The 24,890-nt window shown below is 51.2% G+C and overlaps 1 protein-coding gene and 1 long non-coding RNA gene across 5 annotated transcripts; one reads left to right on the top strand and one right to left on the bottom strand.

The window, feature by feature from the left end:
* Positions 1 to 758: 758 nt before the first annotated feature.
* On the top strand, positions 759 to 23,072 carry GDF15 (growth differentiation factor 15). 4 transcript variants are annotated; one of them, XM_077978478.1, is made up of 4 exons: positions 759 to 1,060; positions 16,866 to 16,956; positions 19,556 to 20,090; positions 22,185 to 23,072. In XM_077978478.1, the coding sequence occupies exons 3-4, from the start codon at positions 19,814 to 19,816 to the stop codon at positions 22,832 to 22,834; spliced, it is 927 nt and encodes a 308-aa protein (XP_077834604.1). In that variant the 5' UTR covers positions 759 to 1,060; positions 16,866 to 16,956; positions 19,556 to 19,813; the 3' UTR covers positions 22,835 to 23,072. The 4 variants fall into 4 exon arrangements, with proteins under 4 accessions (XP_077834604.1, XP_001114375.3, XP_077834605.1 ...); XM_001114375.5 differs by having other exon boundaries at positions 765 to 1,060; positions 16,737 to 16,956; XM_077978479.1 differs by having other exon boundaries at positions 765 to 1,060; positions 16,822 to 16,956.
* LOC144336864 (uncharacterized) lies at positions 12,934 to 14,188 on the bottom strand. The gene is made up of 2 exons (XR_013409271.1): positions 13,950 to 14,188; positions 12,934 to 13,534 (listed from the first exon to the last, which is right to left on the bottom strand). It is a non-coding gene; the product is annotated as an uncharacterized LOC144336864 (long non-coding RNA).
* Positions 23,073 to 24,890: the final 1,818 nt, after the last annotated feature.

A 24,890-nucleotide genomic window follows, 5' to 3' on the forward strand; every position in this document is an offset into this window, starting at 1 on the left:
GGACATGTCCCGGTCCCCCAGAAGCAGGGAGGGGTGGGTCAGGCTGTCACCTCTCCCTTCCCTGTACCGTGCTGATAAGGGCATGGGGGAGGCAGAGATAAACAGAGATAGACACGATGGGAGATAGGCAGAAATGGAGGGAGAGCCAGGGAGAGTTAGACACAAAGAGAGAAAGTGGAAATTCTCCAGATATTTTGCTTAGGGTGAAGACACGGAGACACAGAGAGGGCCTTAGCCAGCCGAGGATGACGATTTGGGATACTGGGTCACCCAGGCACTGTGCTGTGTAACTCAGGCACGGAGCTGCCCTGTTCCGAGCCTCAGTTTACCCCTGTGACACAGAGCAGATCTCCATATACCCCTATCACAGGGCCACATATCCGAGTTCAGCCAGAGCCTGGCATGCAGTAAGTGCTTCATAAATGCACATTGTGGACAGCAGAATTATGACGGGAGCGCGCATGCGAACTGGGTTGCTAATGTGGAACGTGAAGCGGGAGGCCCAGGGTCACCCAGCCAATGGGTTCCGGGCAGCAAGCACGTGGGGGAAGCCTCAGCTGACCCACTTCCTGGCCAGTTTATGCAGGAACTCGCACAGCCGGTCCCCGAGGCTGAGCCCACCACTTCCGCCCCCCACGGTACCAGGCCTGCTGACTCATACTCAGCTGCCACAGTCCGCTTTCCCTGCTGACCACGGGGTGGGGGACGGAGGGGAAGAGGGGGAGGGAACGGCACCTGACCAAGGCCAGAGGCCCAGAAAGGACAGAAGGTCATGGTTGGGGAGAAGCAGGCAGGAGAACAGAGTCTGTCTTGGCCTTAACTGGCCAGCAACATGAAACCTGCCCTCCATAAGGAAGGACAAGATGAAAAACTTGGGGATTTGGAGGGGACAGCAAATTAGACTCAATCACAGTTTCAAACTTTTGGATGTCAACATATCCATCAAGAAATTGAAAAGAGGCCTGGCATGGTGGCCAATGCCTGTCATCCCAGTCCTTTGGGAGACCAAGGTAGGAGGATCACTTGAGGCCAGGAGTTCAAGACCAGCCTGGGCAACATGGTGAGACCCCGTCTCTACAAAAAATTTAAAAATTAGCTGGACATGATGATGTATGCCTGTTGTTTCACGTGTCCGTGTGAAGAGACCACCAAAAAGCCTTTGTGTGAGCACCATGGCTGTTTATTTCACCTGGGTGCAGGCGGGCTGAGTCCGAAAAGAGAGTCAGCAAAGGGTGGGGGATTCTCATGAGTTCTTATAGGTTTGGGGATAGGTGGTGGAGGTAGGAGCAATGTTTTGCGGGCAGCAGATGGATCTCACAAAGTACATTCTCAAGGGTGGGGAGAATTACAAAGAACCTTCTGAAGGGTGAGGGAGATTCCAAAGTACCTTGATCAGTTAGGGTGGGGCAGAAACAAATCACAATGGTGGAATGTCATCAGTTAAAGCTATTTTCACTTCTTTTGTGGATCTTCAGTTGCTTCAGGCCATCTGGTCACAAGGGATATGATGGCTTAGCTTGGGCTCAGAGGCCTGACATTCCTGTCTTCTTATATTAATAAGAAAAATAAAATGAAATAGTGGTAAAGTGTTGGGGTGGCGAAAATTTCTGGGGATGGAGAGATAATGGGTGATGTTTCTCAGGGCTGCTTCGAGCGGGATTAGGGGCAGCATGGGAACCTAGAGTGGGAGAGATTCAACTGAAGAAAGATTTTGGGGTAAGGGGTGATATTGGGGGTTGTTAGAAGGAGCATTTTGTATAGAATGATTGGTGATGGCCTGGATGTGGTTTTGTGTGAATTGAGAAAGTAAACGAAAGACACAAGAGGAGAAAAACAGGTATTAAAGGACTAAGAATTGGGAGTACCCAGGGCATCCAATTACAGTGTCAAAGGGGGTTCAGTGTAATTATTTGCTTGGTTGGCGAGTTTTTGGGCTCTATCCTTGAGTTTTTTTATGTTGTCATGTACCAGACCAGACTGATTTAGGTAAAAACAACACTCTTCATTTAAAAATATACAGAGTCCCCCCTCTTTTTTTTTTTTTTTTTTTTTTTAGCAGTGAGTAGTCAGGGCCTTGTGGAATTTGGAGGAAAGAGAAATGCAAAGCCAGCAATTGTTTATTAAAGAAGGATTAGAAATGGCTAGGAGAGAGTGAGACTGACAGTGTGGTGGAGATAGCTGGGCAGAGGTAGAGGGTGGCGTAAGAACGGGAACGAGAATAAGTATAAAAGCAAAGAATAGGACTTCAGGTCGGGGGCGGTGGCTCACGCCTGTAATCCCAGCACTTTGGGAAGCTGAGGCGGGCGGATCACGAGGTCAGGAGATCAAGACCATCCTGGCTAACATGGTGAAACCCCGTCTCTACTAAAAAATTAGCAGGGCGTGGTGGCGGGCGCCTGTAGTCCCAGCTACTCGGGAGGCTGAGGCGGGAGAATGGCGTGAACCCAGGAGGCGGAGCTTGCAGTGAGCCGAGATCGTGCCACTGCATTCCAGCCTGGGCGACAGCGCAAGACTCCGTCTCAAAAAAAAAAAAAACAAAACAAAACAGGACTTCATCAATGTTTCACGTGTCCATATGAAGAGATCACCAAACAGGCTTTGTGTGAGCAACATGGCTATTTCACCTGGGTGCAGGCGGGCTGAGTCTGAAAAAGGAGTCAGCAAAGGGTGGTGGGATTGTCATTGGTTCTTATAGGTTTTGGGATAGGCGGTGAAGTTAAGAGCAATGTTTCGGGGGCAGGGGGTGAAGCTCACCAAGTCCATTCTCAAGGGTGGGGAGAATTACAAAGACCTTTCTTAAGGGTGGGGGAGATTATAAAGAACCTTCTTGAGCGTGGGGGAAATTACAAAGTACATGGATCTGTTAGGGTGGGACGGAAACGAATCACAATGGTGGAATGTCATCAAACTATTTTCACTTCTGTGGAGCTTCAGTTGCTTCCGGCCATCTGGATGTACCTGTGCAGGTCGCTGGGGATGTGATGGCTTAGCTTGGGCTCACAGGCCTGACAATCAGGGTGAAAGTATCGGAGGGTGCTTTGTCACTGAAGATCTTCTATCCACTTAAAGAGAGACTTAACGGTGGCAGTTTGAGGTAAAACCAGGCGCCACTGAATACCAAGAGCCTGAGAAACGGCTTGGGTGATTTGACTGGTAAAGGCCGGTCTGTTATCGGACTGTATAGAGGCAGGAAAGCCAAACCGAGGAATTATGTCTGACAGAGGGAAGAAATGACTGTGGTGGCCTTCTCAGACCCTGTGGGAAAGGCCTCTACCCATCCAGTGAAAGTGTCTACCAGACCAAGAGGTATTTTAGTTTTCTGACTCAGGGCATGTGTGTAAAGTCAATTTGCCAGTCCTGGGCAGGGGCAAATCCCCGAGCTTGGTGTGTAGGGAAGGGAGGGGCCTGAACACTCCCTGAGGAGGAGTAGATAGAATAGCAGATGGAACACTGAGAAGTAATTTCCTTGAGGATAGATTTCCACAATGGAAAGGAAATGAGAGGTTCTAAGAGGTGGGCTAGCGGCTTGTAACCTACATGGAAGAGGTTATGAAATGACGACATAATAGAATGGGCCTGTGAGGCTGGAAGGAGATATTTTCCTTGGTACAAGAACCATTTGCCTTGTGTGGGAAGAGAGTGACAGGTGGAAGTTTCAGTGGGGGAGTAGGTGGGAGTGACCAGATGAGAAGGAGAAAAACTGGCCGTGAGTGATAGAAGTTGGAACGTTAGCTGCTTTTTTAGCTACCTTATCAGCATAAGCACTGTCCTGAGCGATGGGATCTGATGCCTTTCGATGGCCCTTGCAGTGAATGACTCCAGCTTCCTTTGGAAGTAAAGCGGCCTTGAGAAGAGTTTTTATTAAAGAGGCATTAATGATGGAGGACCCCTGTGTAGTGAGGAAACCTTTCAGCTCATAAAACAGCATGGTGGTGCAGGATATGGGGTCAGTATAAATATTGACGTGTAGTCCCTTTACAAGAGCGAGGGCCCGAATTAAGGCAATGAGTTCGGCTTGCTGAGAGGTAGTGGAGGGGGCAGAGCAGTAGCCTCAGTAGATGTAGAAGATACTATAGCATAGCCTGCCTTTGCTGGTGTGTGGCGATTAGGCCTGGTGGAACTGCCATCGATAAACCAAGTGTGATCAGGGTGAGGAACAGGAAAGAAGGAAATATGGGGAAATGGAGTGAAGGTCGGGTGGATCAGAGAGATACAGTCATGGGGGTCAGGTGTGGTATCAGGAATAATGTGGGAGGCCGGGCTGAAGTCCAGGCCAGGAACAGTGGTAACTGTGGGAGACTCAACAAAGAGTACAGCTGAAGGAGCCAGGGAGCAGAAAGTATATGTATCGGGTATGAGGAAGAAAATAGATTTTGAGAATTATGAGAGCTGTAGAGAGTGAGTTGAGCATAGTTTATGATTTTGAGGGCTTCTACAACTATTAGGGCGGCGGCAGCCGCTGCACGGAGACACGATGGCCAGCCTAAAACAGTAAGGTCAAGTTGTTTGGACAAAAAGGCTACAGCGTGCGGTCCCGGTCCTTGTGTAAGAATTCAGACTGCACAGCCCTGCATTTCAGCTGTTTGTAATGAAAAGGGTTGGGATGAGTCAGGGAGAGCTGGTGGAGGGGCAGTCTCTAAAGCTGTCTTCAAGGAACGGAAAGACGAGTGAGGAAAGGATTTAAGATCTATGGGGTCAGCTAGGTTTCCTTTTGTGAGTTTACATAATGGTTTAGTCAGGATGCCAAAACCAGGTATCCAAAGGCGGAAGTACCTAACCATGCCTAGCAAGGAAAGGAGCTGTTGTTTTGTAGAAGGGATTCGGGTTTGGGAGATTAGCCGGACACGATCAGCAGGGAGAGCACATGTGTTTCCATGAAGAGTTATGCTGAGATAGGTAACAGATGAGGAAGGAATTTGGGCTTGACTGAAGTCATGGGGGCGGGCTGTCTGTGAAGCCTTGCGGCAGTACAGCCCAGGAAATTCGCTGAGCCTGATGGGTGTCAGGGTCAGTCCAAGTGAAAGCAAAGAGAGGCTGGGGTGAAGGCTGCAAGGAATAGTAACGAAAGCATGTTTGAGATCCAGAACAGAATACTGGGTTGTGGAGGGAGGTATTGAGGATAGGAGAGGATATGGCTTTGGCACCACGGGGTGGATAGGCAAGGCAGTTTGGTTGATAAGGTGCATGGCTTGTCTGGTTTTTGGACAGGTAAAATGGGGGAATCGTAGAGAGTTTATAGGCTTTTAAAGGCCATGCTGTATGTAACAAGCGAGTGATAACAAACTTTAATCCTTTTAAAGCGTGCTGCGGGATGGGATACTGGCGGGATGGGATACTGGCCCGGCCAAGAGTAGGGGAGTTTTAAGAGCTTTAGAAGCCTGGCCGTCAATACCCACAACAGTTATGGAGGCAAGGGAAACAGGCCCTTGGAAAGAAGGTAATGTGGGGTTGGTAGCCTCCGCATTGATTAAGAAGGGGACGGACGGCCGGGCGCGGTGGCTGAAGCCTGTAATCCCAGCACTTTGGGAGGCCGAGACGGGCGGATCACGAGGTCAGGAGATCGAGACCATCCTGGCTAACACGGTGTAACCCCGTCTCTACTAAAAAATACAAAAAACTAGCCGGGTGAGTTGGCAGGCGCCTGTAATCCCAGCTACTCGGGAGGCTGAGGCAGGAGAATGGCGTAAACCCGGGAGGCGGAGCTTGCAGTGAGCTGAGATCCGGCAGCTGCACTCTAGCCTGGGCGACAGAGCGAGACTCCGTCTCAAAAAAACAAACAAACAAACAAACAAACAAAAATAAAGCGGCCTTCTGGCCCCTCTGGGTCTAGGGCGGTAAAGCATCTAAGGGTTGCTGCTAAGCGGGCCATGAACTGGGCTGGGTTCTTTACCTTGGGTAGTTTCTTTAAGTTTGTCATAATTAACAACTTTGTAAGCTGCCTTTTTAAGCCCTTCAACCAGGCAGGAAAGCATGTAATCTCGCCTAGCTATACCTGGGGAATCTGCCTGATGGTTCCATTGGGGATCTCCTCGGGGAACTGCTCTAATGCCCTCCTGGAGGTCTGGCTCATGAAGCCGGCGGTTGTCAGCATGAGACTGGGCTAGAGAAAAAGCTCTTTCCCGTTCATCTGGGGAGAGGGTAGAAGTTAGGATGACATTTGAATCACTCCAGGTTAAACTGTAGGACAGAGTTAGATATCGGAATTCCTGTATATATTTAGTGGGGTCTGATGAGAAAGAGCCTGAACGCTGGCTGATTTGGGAAAGGTCTGATAGAGAAAAAGGCCAAGTACCCTGACTATGCCTTCAGCTCCAGCCACCTCTCTAAGAGGAAATTGTTGGACATGTCGGGGAGGGCTAGTCGTGGAACAAAACTGTAAACCAGACCAGGTGTGAGGAGGGGAGGTGATAGAAAGATTATAGGGTGGGGGAGCAGAGGCTGAGGAAGAATTGGGACCTGGCTCAGCCTGGCAAGGAGCAGCCTGGGGAGAAGGGGAGAGGTCAGATGAGTCTGTAGAAAAGAAGGATTCAGGCCGGGCGCGGTGGCTCACGCCTGTAATCGCAGCACTTTGGGAGGCTGAGGCGGGCGGATCACAAGGTCAGGAGATCGAGACCACGGTGAAACCCCGTCTCTACTAAAAATACAAAAAGTTAGCCAGGCGCGGTGGCGGGCGCCTATAGTCCCAGCTACTCAGGAGGCTGAGGCAGGAGAATGGCGTGAACCCGGGAGGCGGAGCTTGCAGTGAGCCAAGATCGCGCCACTGCACTCCAGCCTGGGCGACAGCGCGAGACACCGTCTCAAAAAAAAAAGAAAAGAAAAGAAAAGAAAAGAAGGATTCAGAGGACTCAGAGCTTGAGGTGGAGACTGAAGGAACAGACAGGAGAGAAGGAAGAAAGAAGAAAGATTTGGGACGAGTCCCATTGGGAGCAGAGACTACGGAGGGAATGCCTGGACGTCGGGCACCTCAGACCATTTGCTCATTTTATGACAAAAATTATCTAGATCTCGTAGGATGGAGAAATCAAAAGTGCTGTTTTCTGGCCATTTAGAACCATTGTCGAGTTTGTACTGGGGTCAAGAGTATCACAGAAGAAAACAAGATGCTTAGATTTTAGGTCAGGCGAGAGTTGAAGGGGTTTTAAGTTTTTGAGAACACAGGGTAAGGGAGAAGAAGGGGGAATGGAGGGTGGAAGTTTGCCCATAGTGAAGGAGGCAAGTTTAAAGAGAAGGGTAGAGACATGGAGAAGGGGGTGGGGAGCAGCCCTGGGCTGCAATGTGGGTGAGCAGCCAAAGCAGGCGTCCCCGCAATTGACCTGCCACCAAGGGAATGTGGGTGAATGATCGAGGCAGGCGTCCCCGCGGAGATCAGACACCAGTGGAACATGGGTGAATAATCAGAGAGGCGTCCCCGCAATGATTAGACACCAAGGGAAGGCTGCCTTCCCGAGTCCGTGACCAGCGCCGGAGTTTTGGGTCCACGGATAAAATGTGTCTCCTTTGTCTCTACCAGAAAATGAAAGGAATTGAAATTAAGAGAAGGGAGAGATTGAAGGGTGGCGCCAAGATTGAAAGGAGAAAGAGGTTGAGGGATAGTGAGGGTTGGAGAAGAGAGTAAAAAGAGGCCGCTTATCCGATTTAAAATCGGAGAGATGTTCCTTGGGCTGGTTGGTCTGAGGACCCGAGGTCGCAGGTGGATCTCTTCACGGGGTGAGAGTGAGGACAGGGGACTGGTCTCCCGAATTGAGTCCCACTGACCCGGGTCTTCAGCACCAAATGTTTCACGTGTCCGTGTGAAGAGACCACCAAAGAGGATTTGTGTGAGCAACATGGCTGTTTATTTCACCTGGGTGCAGGCGGGCTGAGTCCGGAAAAGGAGTCAGCAAAGGGTGGGGGATTATCATTAGTTCTTATAGGTTTGGGGATCGGCAGTGGAGTCAGGAGCAATGTTTTGCGGGCAGGGGGTGGATCTTACAAAGCACATTCTCAAGGGTGGGGAGAATTACAAAGAACCTTCTTAAGGGTGGGGGAGATGACAAAGTACCTTGATCAGTTAGGGCGGGGCAGAAACAAATCACAATGGTGGAATGTCATCAGTTAAGGCTATTTTCACTTCTTTTGTGGATCTTCAGTTGCTTCAGGCCATCTGGTCACCAGGAATATGATGGCTTAGCTTGGGTTCAGAGGCCTGACACCTGTAGTCCCAGCTACTCTGGAGTCTAAGGCAAGAGGATCATTTGAACCCAAGAGGGTGAGGCTGTAGTGAGCTATGATGGCGCCACTGCACTCCAGTCTGGGTGACAGAGCCAGAGCCTGTCTCTAGATAAAAAGGAAAACAAAGAAATTTAAAAGACAAGCCATGGACTTAGAGATGTTTTCTGCTATGCCTTTAACGGACCAAGGAGAAGCATCTGGAACATCTGACAGCCACACAGATACCACTAGACCAAAGGAAAACAACACCAGAGAGGGCCAGGCACTGTGGCTCACGCCTGTAATCCCCGCACTTTGGGAGGCCGAGGCGGGTGGATCACTTCAGGTCAGGAGTTCGAGAACAGCCTGGCCAACATGGTGAAACCCTGTCTCTACTAAAAATACAAAATTAGCCAGGTGTGGTGGTCCACGCCTGTAATCCCAGCTACTCAGGAGGCTGAGGCAGGAGAATCACTTGAACCCGGGAGGTGGAGGTTGCAGCGAGCCGAGATCACGCCATTGCACTCCAGCCTGGATGACAGAGAGAGACTCTGTCTCAGATAAAAGGCCGGGCGCAGTGGCTCATACCTGTAATCCCAACACTTTGGGAGGCCAAGGCGGATGGATCACCTGAGGTCAGGAGTTCGAAACCAGCCTGGCCAACATGATAAAACCCTGTCTCTACTAAAAATACAAAAATCAACCGGGTGTCGTGGCGCGTGCTATAGTCCCAGCTCCTTGGGAGGCTGAGGCAGGGGAATCGCTTGAACCCAGGAGGCAGAGGTTGCAGTGAGCTGAGATCGCGCCACTGCACTCCAGCCTGGGTGACAGAAGGAAACTGTCTCAAAAAACAAACCAAAAACAAAACCATCAGAGATAAAAATGGGGAGCAGATGGCATTGTTTACATAATACTGACCACAAACTTGGTGTCCTAAAAGAACAGGACTTCTCTCAGGGTTCTGGAAGCCGGAAGTCCAAAATCAAGGTGTCACAGCAGGACTGGTTCCTTCTGGAGGCTGTCGAGACTCAGAAAGTGATACTCCAGCCGGGCGCGGTGGCTCAAGCCTGTAATCCCAGCACTTTGGGAAGCCGAGACGGGCGGATCACGAGGCCAGGAGATCGAGACCATCCTGGCTAACACAGTGAAACCCCGTCTCTACTAAAAAAATACAAAAAAAAAAACTAGCCGGGCGAGGTGGCGGGCGCCTGTAGTCCCAGCTACTCGGGAGGCTGAGGCAGGAGAATGACGTAAACCCGGGAGGCGGAGCTTGCAGTGAGCTGAGATCCGGCCACTGTACTCCAGCCCGGGCGACAGAGTGAGACTCCGTCTCAAAAAAAAAAAAAAAAAAAAGAAAGTGATACTCCAAAGTATGGCTTCTTAGCAAAAACTTTGTGGTTTTTGTTTTTAGAGACAGGGTCTTGCTCTGTCACCCAGGCTGGGGTGCAGTGGTACAATGATAGCTCACCGCAGCCTCCACCTCGTGGGCTCAAGCAGTCCTCCCACCTCAGCCTCCCAAGTAGCTGGGATTACAGGCATGCACCACCACACCTGGCTAATTACTTTTATTTGTGTAGAGATGAGACCTCGCTGTGTTGCCCAGACTGGTATCAAACTTCTCCTTCTCCTTCTTTTTCATGGAGTCTCGCTCTGTTACCCAGGCTGGACTGCAATGGCATGATTTGGGCTCATGGCAGCCTCCTCTTGGGTTCAAGTGATTCTCCTGCCTTAGCCTCCCGAGTAGCTGGGACTACAGGCGCGTGCCACCACATCCAGCTAATTTTTGCACTTTCAGTAGAGACAGGGTTTCACCATGTTGTTCAGGATAGTTTTGATCTCTTGACCTTGTGATCTGCCCACCTCGACCTCCCAAAGTGCTGGGATTACAGGCGTGAGCCACCGCATTCGGCCAGGTGCACAGATTTCTAAATACCCCCAATGTACATGGATGCCCCTGAATGTCCTCATTTCCCAAGGAACCCTCCCCAGCTTTTCCTCCCAGGCTTTAGGTGGTTTATGGCTTTTTTTTTTTTTTTTTTTTTTGAGACAGTCTTGTTTTGTCACCCAGGCTGGAGTGCAGTGGCACAATCTTGGCTCACTGCAACCTCCACCGCCCAGTTTCAAGCCATCCTCCCACATCAGCCTTCTGAGTAGCTAGGGCTACAGGCATGCACCACCACACTCGGCTGATTTTTGTATTTTTTTTTTTTTTTTTTTTTTGTAGAGAGAAGGTCTCACCACGTTTCCCAGGCTGAAAAAAATAGAGATAAGGTCTTGCTATGTTGTTGCCCAGGCTGATCTCGAGCTTCTGGGCTCAAGCGATCCTCCCACCTCAGTCTCCCAAGGTGCTTGGATTACAAGCATGAGCCACCGTGCCTGGCCTATGGGATGTGTTGACAGTAATATTTTGCCTCAACCATCTAGAATTTAATAGTTCAGACAGGGCCGGGCGCGGTGGCTCAAGCCTGTAATCCCAGCACTTTGGGAGGCCGAGACGGGCGGATCACAAGGTCAAGAGATCGAGACCATCCTGACTAACCCGGTGAAACCCTGTCTCTACTAAAAAAATACAAAAAAATTAGCCGGGCGAGGTGGCGGTGCCTGTAGTCCCAGCTACTTGGGAGGCTGAGACCGGAGAATGGCGTGAACCTGGAAGGCGGAGCTTGCAGTGAGCTGAGATCCTGCCACTGCACTCCAGGCTGGGCGACAGAGCCAGACTCCGTCTCAAAACAAAAAAAAAAAAAATAGTTCAGACAGGCATGGTGGCTCATGCCTGTAATCCCAGTACGTTGGGAGGCCGAGGCGGGTGGATCACGAGAACAGGGGTTCAAGACCAGCCTGGCCAAGATGGTGAAACCTTGTCTCTACTAAAAATACAAACAAACAAACAAAAAATTAGCCAGGCACGGTGGCAGGTGCCTGTAATCCCAGCTACTGGGGAGGCTGAGGCAGGAGAATCGCTTGAACTCGGAGGTCAGAGGTTTCGGTGAGCTGAAATCCATTTTCAGTGTTTTCAAGCAATGCCTGCCACTTTTCCACTCTGATTTTTTTTTTTTTTTTTTTTAATAGGGTCTCACTCTGTCACCCAGGCTGGAGTGCAGTGGCATGATCATAGCTCACTGTAGCCTTGACCTCTTGGGCTCAAGTGATCCTCCCACCTCAGCTTCCCAAAGCGCTGGGACTATAAGTGTGTGCCACCATGCCTGATCTGATAATGTTTTAAATATACCTGTTCCCCAAATATATAGATGAAATTAAAACATGCGTGGTCATGATCAAATCCTAATTACAGACAGAGGCTTCCCTAAGATTGGGGAGAACCTGACTTGGGCTGGGGGGCCCCTTCAACTCTCTCTGGAATGATTTTTCTTTAGGTGGGTGCTGGATAGGGGTGTTTGTGATTTTATTATTAATACTTTCGTGTGTGCCTGAAAGATTTCACAATGACAAATAAAACTGAGAGGAAAAGGTTTGGCAGTTCCCCCAACAAGTTCAATACAGGGTTACTCTGTGACCCAGTAATTCCATTGCTCAGTATAGAGCCAAGTGAAATGAAAACAGGTGTTCAAACAAAAACGTGTACACCCACTTTTACAGCAGTATTCTTCATCAAGGCGAAACTACAGTACAGATATTGTAAGATTCCATTTCTGTGAAATGTTTAGAATAGGTACATCTATAAAGGCAGAAATTAGGCCAGGTGCAGAGGCTCATGCCTGTAATCCCAGCACTTTGGGAAGCTGAGGTGACAGGATCGCCGGAGGTTAGGAGTTGAAGGCCAGCCTGAGCAACATAGTAAGATCCCATTTTACAAAATGTTTTAAAAATTAGCAAGGCACTGGCCAGGCGCAGTGGCTCACGCCTGTAATCCCAGCACTTTGGGAGGCTGAGGCGGGAGGATCACCTGAGGTCAGGAGTTCGAGATCAGCCTGGGTAACACGGTGAAAACCCGTCTCTACTAAAAATTCAAAAATTAGCCGGGCGTGGTGGTGCATGCCTGTAATCCCAGCTACTTGGGAGGCTAAGGCAGGAGAATCGCTTGAACCCAGGAGGTGGAGATTGCAGTGAGTCGAGATCGCGCCATTGCACTCCAGCCTGGGCAACAAAAGTAAATCTCCGTTTCACCAAAAAAAAAAAAAAAAAAAAAAAAAATTAGCAAGGCACGGTGGCATCACTCTGGGATGGGAAGATCACTTGAGCCCAACCATTCGGGACCAACTTGTGCAAAACAGTGAGACCCCATTCTACAAAATAGTAAAAAATTAGCAGGCCATGGTGGCACATGCCTATAGTCCCAGCTACTCGGGAGGGTGAGGTGGCGGGAGGATCGCTTGAGCCCACGAGGTCGAGACTGCAGTGACCTATGATTGTGCCACTGTATTCCAGCCTGGGCTACACCGCAAGACCCTGTCTAAAAAGAAACAAAACAGGCGGCACGCAGTGGCTCACGCCCGAAATCCCAGCACTTTGGGAGGCTGAGGTGGGCGGATCACCTGAGGTCAGGAGCTCAGAGATCCTGCCACTGTTCTCTGAACCCCTGTTCTCGTGATCCACCCGCCTCGGCCTCCCAACGTACTGGGATTACAGGCATGAGCCACCATGCCTGTCTGAACTATTTTTTTTTTTTTTTTTTGAGACGGAGTCTGGCTCTGTCGCCCAGCCTGGAGTGCAGTGGCAGGATCTCAGCTCACTTCTGAGTGGTGGCACATGCCTGTAATCCCAGCTACTCGGGAAGCTGAGGCAGGAGAATCGCTTTCACCCGGGAGGTGGAAGTTGCGGTGAGCCAAGACTGCACCAGTGCACTCCAGCCTGGGCAACACAGAGAGACTCTGTCTCAAAAGAAAAAAAAAAAAAAAGAGATGGGGTCTTGGGGTCTCACTATGTTGCCCAGGCTGGTCTCCAGCTCCTGGCCACAAGCGATGCTCCTGCTTTGGCCTCCTAAAGTGCTGGGATTACATGCCTGAGCCACTGCGTTCAGCCAGGGAGTCCCTTTTCTGAGGCACATTCTTCCCACCTTGGAGGTACTGCAGGAGAACCGTAGGTCCCACGCTGTGCTGGTGAAACTCTGATCTCATGCTGGCCTGTTAGGGTGGCCATATCCTCTCATTTCAGAAGCTCTGAGGGAGATGGAACAGGCTCAGGGGCTGGCTGCTTGGGTCTCTAACCCCAGCCTTGCTGTCTTCTGGCTGTGTGGCCATGACAAGCCCACCTCTCTGGCCTCAGTTTGTCATCTGTGAAATGGACATCATCTATCCACCACATCAGGCTGTATAAAGATTAGGCCAGGCACGGTGCCTCACGCCTGTAATCCCTGCGCTTTGGGAGGCTGAGGCAGGCAGATCACCTGAGGTCAGAGTTCGAGACCAACCTGGCCAACATCGTGAAACCCTGCCTCTAATAAAAATACAAAAATTAGCTGGGCATGGTGGTATGTGCCTGTAACCCCAGCTACCCAGGAGGCTGAGGCAGGAGAATCGCTGGAACCTGGAGGCAGAGGCTGCAGTGAGCCGAGATTGCACCACTGCACTCCAGCCTGGGTGACAGAGCGAGATTCCATCTCAGAAAAAAAAAAAAAAAGATATGTCCAAGTCCTAACTCTCAGTATCTGCAACCTTATTTGGAGAAAAGGTCTTTGCAAATGTAATTAAACTAAGGATCTTTTACTGAGATCATGCTGAATTAAGAATGGACCCATGACTGGGCACAGTGGCTTATGCCTGTAATCCCAGCACTTGGGGAGGCTGAGGTGGGCGGATCACCTGAGGTCAGGAGTTCCAGACCAGCCTGGCCAACACTGTGAAACCCTGTCTCTACTAAAAATACAAAAACAATTAGCCGGGCATTGTGGTACACACCTGTAATTTCAGCTACTTGGGAGGCTGAGGCAGGAGAATCACTTGAACCTGGGAGGCTGCAGTGAGCCGAGATTACACCACTGCATTCCAGCCTGGGCAACAAGAGTAAAACTCTGTCTTGAAAATAAAAAAATAAAAAAAGTGAACCCATGGCTGGGCACAGTGGCTCATGCCTATAATCCCAACACTTTGGGAGGCCAAGACGGAAGGATCCTTTGAACTCAGTCGTTTTGAGACCAGCCTGGGCAACATAGTGAGACCCCCGTCTCTAAATACTAAGAAAAACAGAAAACAAAAAGAACCCGGGCTGGCTGCGGAACCCCCTAGATGGCACAGGCACATCCTGTCCTTCGAGGACAATCACCAGCATGAGACAGCATTTCTCCCTGTCCTCGGGGCCTCCAGGAAGTTTTTAAATAATCCGCTTTTGTGCCTCTTCCAAATCTCCTGCTATGACTGTGTTTACCTTACATTACAAGAAACCATCAATAAAAGTGGGTTCGTGCTCTTGCGTGCCGTTGTGTTTGACAAAGGTGTCGATAGCTGAGAGCAGGTCGCAGCGGTCGGCTAGGGGAGGTTTTGGGAGATTGCAGCCCTGCCAGGTGGACAGATTGGCCTGACCTCCAGCCCCTGCGCTCTGTTTACTTCCATCCCGGCTCCACCTCTGGGGACCCATGGAAGCTGTCCGAGAGGAACAAAGGATCCGACCTGCTGAGCTCATCTCTGGCCACCTGCCTACATCTACCCCATCTCTCTTCTTAGCTTGGCCACGAGGCTGCCTATGAGGTCATTGGTTAAAAATTTGGGGAAGTAGAGCCAGGCAAGTGGCCGGATGCTGTGACTCACGCCATCACAGGATCCCAGCACTTTGAGAGGCCAAGGAAGGAGGATGCTTGAGCTCAGGAGTTCGAGACCAGCTTGTACAACATAGCAAGACCCCTGTCTCTACAAAAAATAAAATTAGCCAGTTGTGGTGGCACGTGCCTCTAGTCCCAGCTACTCGGGAGGCTAAGGTGAGAGGACCCCTTGAGCCCAGGAGGTCGAGGCTGCAGTGACAGGGCAACAGAGCCAAACCCAGTCTCTAAAACAAACAAAAACAGAAACAAAAAGTACACTACTTACTGTCCTACTTCTCAACATTCCAGCCTGGTAGTCCTTTTTTTTTGAGACAGGTTCTCACTCAGTTGCTCAGGCTGGAATGCGGAGGCATACTCACAGCTCACTGCAGCCTTGATCTCCAAAAAGACTACCAGCTTGGCTGAGTGTGGGGGCTCATGCCTATAATCCCAGCTCTTTGGGAGGCAGAGGCAACGGGTTTCCTTGAGCCAAGGCGTTCCAGACCAGCCTGGGCAACACAGTGCGACCCTATCTCTAAAAAAACTTTTTTTTTTTGAGATGGAGTTTAGCTCTTGTTGCCCAGGCTGGAGTGCAATGGTGCAATCTTGGCTCACTGCAACCTCCGCCTCCCGGGTTCAAACAATTCTCCTGCCTCAGCCTCCTGAGTAGCTGGGATTACAGGCATGTGCCACCACGCCTGGCTAATTTTGCGTTTTTAGAAGAGACGGGGTTTCTCCATGTTGGTCAGGCTGGTCTCGATCTCCCGACCTCAGGTGATCTGCTCACCTTGGCCTCCCAAAGTGCGGGAATTATAGGCGTGAACCACCGCACCCGGCCTACAAATTTTTTTGTAAAAATAGCCAAGTGTGGTGGCACATGTCTATAGTCCCAGCTACTTGGGAGGCTGAGGTGGGAGGATTGCTTGAGCCCGGGAGATCAAGGCTGCAGTGAGCCGAGATTGTACCACTGCACTCCAGCCTGGACAACTGAGCGAGATCCTGTCTCAAAAAAAAAAAAAAAAGGCTGGGTGCCGTGGCTCAAGCCTGTAATCCTGGCACTTTGGGAGGCTGAGACGGGCGGATCACGAGGTCAGGAGATCGAGACCATCCTGGCTAACACGGTGAAACCTCGTCTCTACTAAAAAATACAAAAAACTAGCCGGGCGAGGTGGCGGGCGCCTGTAGTCCCAGCTACTCGGGAGGCTGAGGCAGGAGAATGGCATAAACCAGGGAGGCGGAGCTTGCAGTGAGCTGAGATCCGGCCACTGCACTCCAGCCTGGGCGACAGAGCGAGACTGTGTCTCAAAAAAAAAAAAAAAAAAAAAAAAGTACTACCAGGCTGCAATGGTGTCCTTATTCCTTATTTCTTTTTTTTTTTTTTTTTTTTGAGACAGAGTCTCACTCTGTCACCCAGGCTGGAGTGCAGTGGCGCGATCTCGGCTCACTACAAGCTCCGCCTCTCAGGTTCATACCATTCTCCTGCCTCAGTCTCCCAAGTACCTGGGACTACAGGTGCCCATCACCATGCCAGGCTAATTTTTTTTGTATTTTTAGTAGAGACGGGGTTTCACCGTGTTAGCCAGATGGTCTCGATCTCCTGACCTCGTGATCCGTCCACCTCAGCCTCCCAAAGTGCTGAGATTACAGGCGTGAGCCACTGCACCCGGCCTGGTGTCCATATTTCTTGGGAAAGGATACAGAGGGTCAGAGAGGCACCCCTCTTGCGTTCTTCTGCAAGAAGACGGCTGGGTGGGAACGTGCAGGCTATAAAGCCAGACCCAGTGTCAGTGCGGTTCAGACAGCAACTAGCACAGCCATACCCAGGCCAGGACCCATGACCCACCGTTGCTTTCAGATGCTGCTGATGTTACAGATGTTGTTGGGGGCACCCTGGGGGGGCGCCCTGACTCTGCCCAGTGAGAACCTTCTGGGGTTCCTAGGACCCTTGGACAAGCACTCTGATCTGGATGACTCCACGTTCCAGGAGTTGCAGAAATGCCACCAGGACCTTCAGAGCACAAGTTAGACAAGGAGAGCCAGGAGGACCCAGACCCCAGCCTTGTCCAAAAGCACAGGTGAGCTCTCAGAGACCTCCACCCCCAGGACAGCCCCTACGTCTCTTTTCTTTCTCTTTGAAGATGTTCTTAGTTTGGGACCGGGCATGGTGGCTCATGCCTGTAATCCTAGCACTTTGGGAGTCCGAGGCAGGTGGATCACGAGGTCAGGAGTTCGAGACCAGACTGGTCAACATGACAGGGTGAAACCCCATCTCTACATCAAATACAAAAATTACCCGGGCATGGTGGCACGCACCTGTAATCCCGGCACTTTGGGACGCTGAGGCGGGTGGATCATCTGAGGTCAGCAGTTCGAGATCAGCCTGGCCAACAAGGTGAAACCCCATCTCTACTAAAAATGCAAAAATCAGCCAGGCGTGATGGTGCGCACCTGTAATCCCAGCTACTCGAGAGGCTGAGGCAGGAGAATCTATTGAACCCGGGAGATGGAGGTTGCAGTGAGCCAAGATCATGCCACTGCACTCCAGCCTAAGGGAGAGAGCTAGAGAATGTCTCGGAAAAAAAAAAAAAAAAAAGGCTGGGTGCAGTGGCTCATGCCTATAATCCCCACACTTTGGGAGGCAGAGGCCGACAGATGACTTGAGGTCAAGAGTTCGAGACCAGCCTGGCCAACATGATGAATCCCTGTCTCTACTAAAAATACAAAAATTAGCCAGGTGTGGTGGTGCACGACTGTAATCCCAACTACTTGGGAGGCCTATATATTTTTTAAGATGGAGTCAGCCGGGCGTGGTGGCTCAAGCCTGTAATCCCAGCACTTTGGGAGGCTGAGGCGGATGGATCACGAGGTCAGGAGATTGAGACCATCCTGGCTAACACGGTGAAACCCCATCTCTACTAAAAAAAAAAAAAAAAAAAAAAACCTGGCATGGTGGCAGGCACCTGTAGTCCCAGCTACTTAGGAGGCTGAGGCAGGAGAATGCCATGAACCCGGGAGGCGGAGCTTGCAGTGAGCCGAGATCGTGCCACTGCACTCCAGCTTGGGCGACAGAGTGAGACTCCGTCTTGAAAAAAAAAAAAAAAAAAAAGATGGAGTCTTGCTCTATCTCCCAGGCTGGAGTGCAATGGCGAGATGGCAGCTCACTGCAACCTCCACCTCCTAAGTTCAAACGATTCTCCTGCCTCAGCCTCCCAAACAGCTGGGATTACAAGCATGTGCCACCACGACCGGTTAATTTCTGAAATTTTTTTAGTAGAGACAGGGTTTCATCGTGTTGGTCAGGCTGGTCTCGAACTCCTGACCTCAGGTGATCCATCCGCCTTGGCCTCCCAAAGTGCTGAGATTACAGGCGTGAGCCACTGCACCCGGCCTGGGGCTAGAGTTTTAGTTTTTAAGGGTTTTGGAGTGGGCTGAAGTGTGAAGGTCATTGCTTGGTGAAGGTGCAGGAGGTGAAGTCATAGACAGTAAGAAACTATTCTCATGCGAATTCCATTCCTCTGTGGGGTATTCACACTGGTGGATGTCAGCAGTTAAGCTGGTATTCAGGATTTCAAAAACATCTTAAGTAATTATTTTAAAAAGTCTTATGATTCTAAGGTCGGAAATCCCATCTATAGCAAACGGTCAGTATCAGGTGTTGCAAGCAACTTAGTCACAAGGAAGTGGGTCAAAGTGCAGCCTGATTAATGCTTAATTATAACTAAATTTCTGTCCAGATTTTTTTTTTTTTTTTTTTGAGACAGAGTTTTGCTCTTGTTGCCCAGGCTGAAGTGCAATGGTGAGAACTCGGCTCACCGCAACCTCTGCCTCCCGGGTTCAAGCGATTCTCTTGCCTCAGCCTCCCGACTAACTGGGATTACAGGCATGTGCCACCAAGCCCGGCTAATTTTGTATATTTAGTAGAGACGGGGTTTCTCCATGTTGGTCAGGCTAGTCTAGAACTCCTGACCTCAGGTGGTCCGCGTGCCTCGGCCACCCAAAGTGCTGGGATTACAGGTGTGAGCCACGGTGCCCGGTGCAGAATTCTTTTTTTTAGAGACGAGATATTGCCGTCTTGCCCAGACTTGTCTCGAACTCCTGGGTTCCAGCAATCCACCCACCTCGGCCTCCCAAAGTGCTGAGATTATTGACATAAGCCACCATGCCTGGCCTCCAGAATTATGAATCCTGTGAGGATGGCTTCAAGGTGAGCGCTGAGCCAGACAAAAGGATGGGGTTCGGGAGCACCCTGCTTAGCCCTGGAAAGATAATGTTGGAGAAGACTTTCTGGAAGAGGGGCTTTTTGCACAGAGTTTTGAAGAATGAGTAGGAGTTCTCCAGATGAGAATGAATAACTGCAATAACCAGTTTATCAAGCGCTTCCTATGTGTCTGGCCCTGTGCTTTACTCCTCATTTGACCACCTCTCCAATGAGAGTCTCAGTCCCTTTTTTCCTGGTGAGGAAACAAGCATGACAGAGAGGAATGACACATCAAGTTTGCCCTTCCTGGCTCCATCTATCCCGTTTTCTTCTGCTTCCTTTGTTTTTCACCATCTTTAGCCTTTGACCCCAACCAAAAAGAGAAGAGAGGAAATCCCATGGGCACAGCCAGCCACTTCTTAAATTCCTGTCTGGAATTTTTCACACAGTAACAATGTCTTTTTTCCTCCAAACAGACTCCCAGTCTGGAATGGTGTCCTCATACTGAGGCCCAGAAACGTGCCCTAGCTTTACTAGGAGCGCCCCCACCTAAAGATCCTCCCCCTAAATACACCCCTAGACCCCGCCCAGCTGTGGCCACTAGAGTGTTTACTCTGCAGGCAGGGGGAGGAGGGCGGGACTGAGCAGGCGGAGACCGACACAGTCCGGGGACTATAAAGGCCGGTCCGGCAGCATCTGGTCAGTCCCAGCTCAGAGCCGCAACCAGCACAGCCATGCCGGGGCAAGAACTCAAGACACTGAATGGCTCTCAGATGCTCTTGGTGTTGCTTGTGCTCTTATGGCCGCCGCATGGGGGCGCCATGTCTCTGGCCGAGGCGAGCCGCGCAAGTTTCCCGGGACCCTCAGACTTGCACTCCGAAGACTCCAGATTCCGAGAGTTGCGGAAACGCTACGAGGACCTGCTGACCAGGCTGCGGGCCAACCAGAGCTGGGAAGATTCAAATACCGACCTCATCCAGGCCCCTGAGGTCCGGATACTCACACCAGAAGGTAAGTGAAGTCTTGGAGATCCCCTTCCACCCCAAGCAGCCCCCATATCTAACCAGGGATTCCTCTTGTCTTGAAAAGCCCACACCTACCTTTGAGCCTCAGTTGCCCCGTCTGTGCCCTGGGTAGGAACGTCCTGGACCCCCTTGGGTCTGATGGGGTAGCTGATGCCTGATTTGCACCCACAACGTGGGAGGTTATAACCCGTTCCCAAATTGTAAATGGGGAAACTGAGGCACAGGGATGCCAGGGACCCTCCTGAATGTACACAGCACCTGGGAAACCTGGGGACGGGGTCGGGTGTGGGGTGTGGGCATGGTCCCTGACCTGGGCTGGGGCCAGGATCCAAGAGAAAGGATGGGGGTGTGGTGCATGGATAGAGGTTTGTGATGGGCAGAACCAGTTGGAGCTGGTCTGAATCTGATGCAATCGCTTGTCAAGGCACTGCTACAGTCACATGCAACAAGTGACTTGTTAGGGGAGGAGAGTTATTTTCCCCATCTCTATGCCCTCCATGGGTAAATGCACTGAGGCACCAGGGGTGCAGGGCACCGGATGAGGTCTGGGCTGTGGTGGGACCCAGGAGGGGGCAGGCAGAGGGGCACACTCTTAGCCTGCCCTGACCCATCTGTGCTGTGTGACTCCAGGAAAACCTCTCACCCTTGCTGAGCCTGGCAACTAGGCCAAGACACCCTCAAACCCCAGTCTCTCTAACACTTGTACCAGCCTGAGGGGCTGTGATTCCTAGAGGCTCAGTAGTCTGGAATGTGATGGATTTGGTACTCTTCATTTCTCGGGATTACACCTGTAATCCCAGTACTTTGGGAGGCCGAAGTGGGAGCATCGCTTGAGGCCAGAACATTGCTGCCTGGGCAATATAGCGAGACCCTATCTCTACCAAAAAAGGTGTTTTTTTTGTGTTTTGTTTTTTGAGATGGCGGCTCGCTCTGTCACCCAGGCTGGAGTGCAGTGGCCGGATCTCAGCTCACTGCAAGCTCTGCCTCCCGGGTTTTACGCTATTCTCCTGCCTCAACCTCCGAAGTAGTTGGGACTATAGGCGTCTGCCACCACGCCCGGCTAATTTTTTGTATTTTTTAGTAGAGACGGGGTTTCACCGGTTAGCCAGGATGGTCTCGATCTCCTGATCTTGTGACCCGCCCGTCTCGGCCTCCCAAAGTGCTGGGATTACAGGCTTGAGCCACCGCGCCCAGCACCAAAAAAGTTGTTTAAAAAAATTAGCCAGACATGATAGTGTGTGCCTGTAGTCTCAGTTATTCAGGAGGCTGAGGCGGGAGGATCACTTGAACCCAGGAGACTGAGGCTGCACTGAGCCATGCACTCCAGCCTGGGTAACAGCAAGACCATAATAAATAAATAAGTGAAGCAAGTAAGTTTTTGACTGCCAGAAGAAAAGCAGAGCCATGATTGGAATCTTTGTCTGAATATCAGATATACATTAATTCCTTCAGGTATTTACTAAGCACCTATTGTGTGCCAGGCACAGTGTCAACCAAGCTGAGATTCTAAGCAGGGAATATGAATGACACACAAGGAAATAAAATAGGGTGCTTCCTATTTTAGGCAGGCTGGAAGGAGGAGGAGGAGCCAGCCATGCTGAGATTCAGGGGAGAAGTGCTCCTTTTTTTTTTTTTTTTTTTTTTTGAGAGGGAGTCTTCCTCTGTTGCCCAGGCTGGAGTGCAGTGGCGCGATCCTGGCTCACTGCAACCTCCACCACCCCGATTCAAGCGATTCTCCTGCCTCAGCCTCCCGAGTAGCTGGGATCACAGGCGCCAGCCACCACGCCCGGCTAATTTTTTGGTATTTTTAGTAGAGTGGGCGTTTCACCATATTGACCAGGCTGGTCCTGAACTCCTGACCTCAAGTGATCCGCCCGCATTGGCCTCCCAAAGTGTTGAGATTACAGGCGTGAGCCACAGCGCCCGGCCGGAGAAATGCTCTTGGTAGGGGAATAAACTTGTGCAAAGGCGCCAGCGCCGTGGTGAGATCCAGCTTGGCGTGTTAGGGGAAATGGGCACCCCCGTTCCTGGAAAACGGCAGGTCTGTGGGTGACCAGCTTCCCTATCTGTCTTCCCACAGTGCGGCTGGGATCTGGCGGCCACCTGCACCTGCGTATTTCCCGGGCCGTCCTGCCCGAGGGGCTCCCCGAGGCCTCCCGCATTCACCGGGCTCTGTTCCGGCTGTCCCCGACGGCGTCAAGGTCGTGGGACGTGACACGACCGCTGCGGCGTCAGCTCAGGCTTGCAAGACCCCAGGCGCCCGCGCTGCACCTGCGACTGTCGCCGCCGCCGTCGCAGTCGGACCAACTGCTGGTAAAGTCTTCGTCCTCACGGCCCCAGCTGGAGTTGCACTTGCGGCCGCGAGCCGCCAGGGGGCGCCGCAGAGCGCGTGCGCGCAACGGGGACCGCTGTCCGCTCGGGCCCGGGCGCTGCTGCCGTCTGCACACTGTCCACGCGTCGCTGGAAGACCTGGGCTGGGCCGATTGGGTGCTGTCGCCACGGGAGGTGCAAGTGACCATGTGCATCGGCGCGTGCCCGAGCCAGTTCCGGGAGGCCAACATGCACGCGCAGATCAAGATGAACCTGCACCGCCTGAAGCCCGACACGGTGCCAGCGCCCTGCTGCGTGCCCGCCAGCTACAATCCCATGGTGCTCATTCAAAAGACCGACACCGGGGTGTCACTCCAGACCTATGACGACTTGTTAGCCAAAGACTGCCACTGCGTATGAGGAGCCCTGGTCCTTAGACTGTGCACCTGCCCTGGGGACACGACCTCAGTTGTCCTGGCCTGTGGAATGGGCTCAAGGGTCCTGAGACACCCGATTCCTGCCCAAACGGCTGTATTTATATATCTGCTATTTATTATTAATTTATTGGGGTGACCTTCCTGGGAACTGGGGGGCTGGTCTGATGGAACTGTGTATTTATTTAAAACTCTGGTGATAAAAATAAAGCTGTCTGAACCGCTCCCTGTGGTGTCCAGGATAAGGGAAGGTGACCTTGAGAAGATCCTCCTCTCCTTGGCTTCAGTTTCTCCAGGAGACCTTGGAGGGGGTGAGTGGAAAGGCTCAAGGAATGAGGGGCAAGGTGTACTTGGAGATGCCAGGCCATTGGAAGGTGCTTACGACACCTGTGGGCTCCAAGGGCAGCCTTGGCCATTCCTGACTCTGTCTCCATTTCTCTATCTCCCTGTTTCTGTTTCTTTTTTATTTTTACCTTTTTGAGATGGGGTCTCATTCTGTTGCCCAGGCCAGAGTGCAGTGGCACAATCACAGCTCACTGCAGCCTCAACCACCCAGGCTCAATCGATCCTCCCACCTCAGCCACCTGAGTAGCTAGGACTACAGGTGCATGCCACCACGCCCAGCTAATTTTTGTATTTTTTGTAGAGACTGAGTTTCGCCAGGTTGCCCAGGCTGGTGCTTCTGTTTTGGAAACAGCTGAGACCTCATACCCTTTTAAGTCTCAGCTTCCCTCTATCTTGCCTCATTCCTCAGAATTTCTCTCTTTGGGGGCTGAGGCAGAGGTATCTGTCTCTCTCTCTGTCTCTATCACCATCCTGTTTTCTCTCCCAAGTTGGGAGTCACCTTTCCAAACACAGGCAGCTCAGAGGCAAGTCTATCTGCCACCAAGTGCTTTGTTTTGTGGCACTGTCCTCAACCTGAGCGGTGAATCCCATCACCCCTCCTGTTTGTGGCACTTCCATGTTAGTGACACCTCATTCTTTCATATATAAAGAGCAGGGAGGAACAAATAAGTTGTGAAGAATATTTTCATGCTCACTACATCTCCCAGGTTATATATACTTCCTGTTTAGGATCTTGGAATCCCGAGGTGTGCTGAGTCCAGCCCCCTCCCCACACCAAACTGTCTGCCCACCCTGAATCTCTGAGAGGAATGGCAATGGGTGTCTTCCGGGACAGAGTACCCACTTCCAGCAGTGAAGTGTATCTGCTGGGAATGCCACCACCCAGAGGCCAACCTGAATGACTGCAGGTTCCCCTTAACGTATTCAGTGAGTGCCCACTTTATGCCAGGCCCGGGACACAGCAGTAAGAAGACACACAAGAACCACCCCACTTTGTGGAGCTCGGTTGAGTGAAGGGGACAAATGAGTAAATCCTAAGAAAGTAGTTGATTGCAGTAAGATTTGTGCTGGGGATTCGATCCATCAGCTCATTAGTGAATGGAGGCAGAGGTGATCTAGATAGTTGGATGGGGAGGCCTCCCTGGGGAGGTCCCATTTGAGCTGAGACCTGGAGGAAGAAAAGCAGTCAGGGAGCGAGTAGTTGAGGGTGGACATTGCAAGTAAATGCAAACAGCAAGTGTAAAGACCCTGCGATGGGAGCAGGCTCACTTCAGTCACAGCAAAGCTGGTGAAAATGGGCACCTAGGAGGCTTCAAAATTAAACTCAACACCAAAAGAGAGCAGATGGCATCACTGAGTCCCCAAACAACAGCTGTTGTCTTTGCAAGGTACAGTGCTGGGCCTGTGCCTTCTCTGTGCCTCTCCAGGCTCTTGCAGAAGTTGGTCCACCCATGCCCTCTCCTCTCCAATTCTCAAACTCCTATGCATCCTTCAAAACCCACTGCAGATTACCCTCTTATTTGCAGCCTTATTCAAACTCATTCAATTGTCTCCATGTGGGGACTGTGCCCCCATTCTTCCCTTTGACCCAGGCTTGATCTCCCAGGACTGAGGGTACTTGTCTCTAGTTCTATCTCCTCCAGATTGGAGGATCGGGTAGGGACCAGCTGATAGGAAACCCAGCTGAGTCATGAGCC

This window comes from Macaca mulatta, chromosome 19 (genome assembly GCF_049350105.2).
Source record: "Macaca mulatta isolate MMU2019108-1 chromosome 19, T2T-MMU8v2.0, whole genome shotgun sequence".
NCBI classification, from domain to species: Eukaryota; Metazoa; Chordata; class Mammalia; order Primates; family Cercopithecidae; genus Macaca; species Macaca mulatta.

Coding starts and splice junctions, on each gene's coding strand:
- GDF15 (XM_077978478.1), top strand. CDS start 19,814: ATGCCGGGGCAAGAACTCAAGACACTGAATGGCTCTCAGATGCTCTTG. Junction 20,091..22,184: donor CCGGATACTCACACCAGAAG/GTAAGTGAAGTC, acceptor GTCTTCCCACAG/TGCGGCTGGGATCTGGCGGC.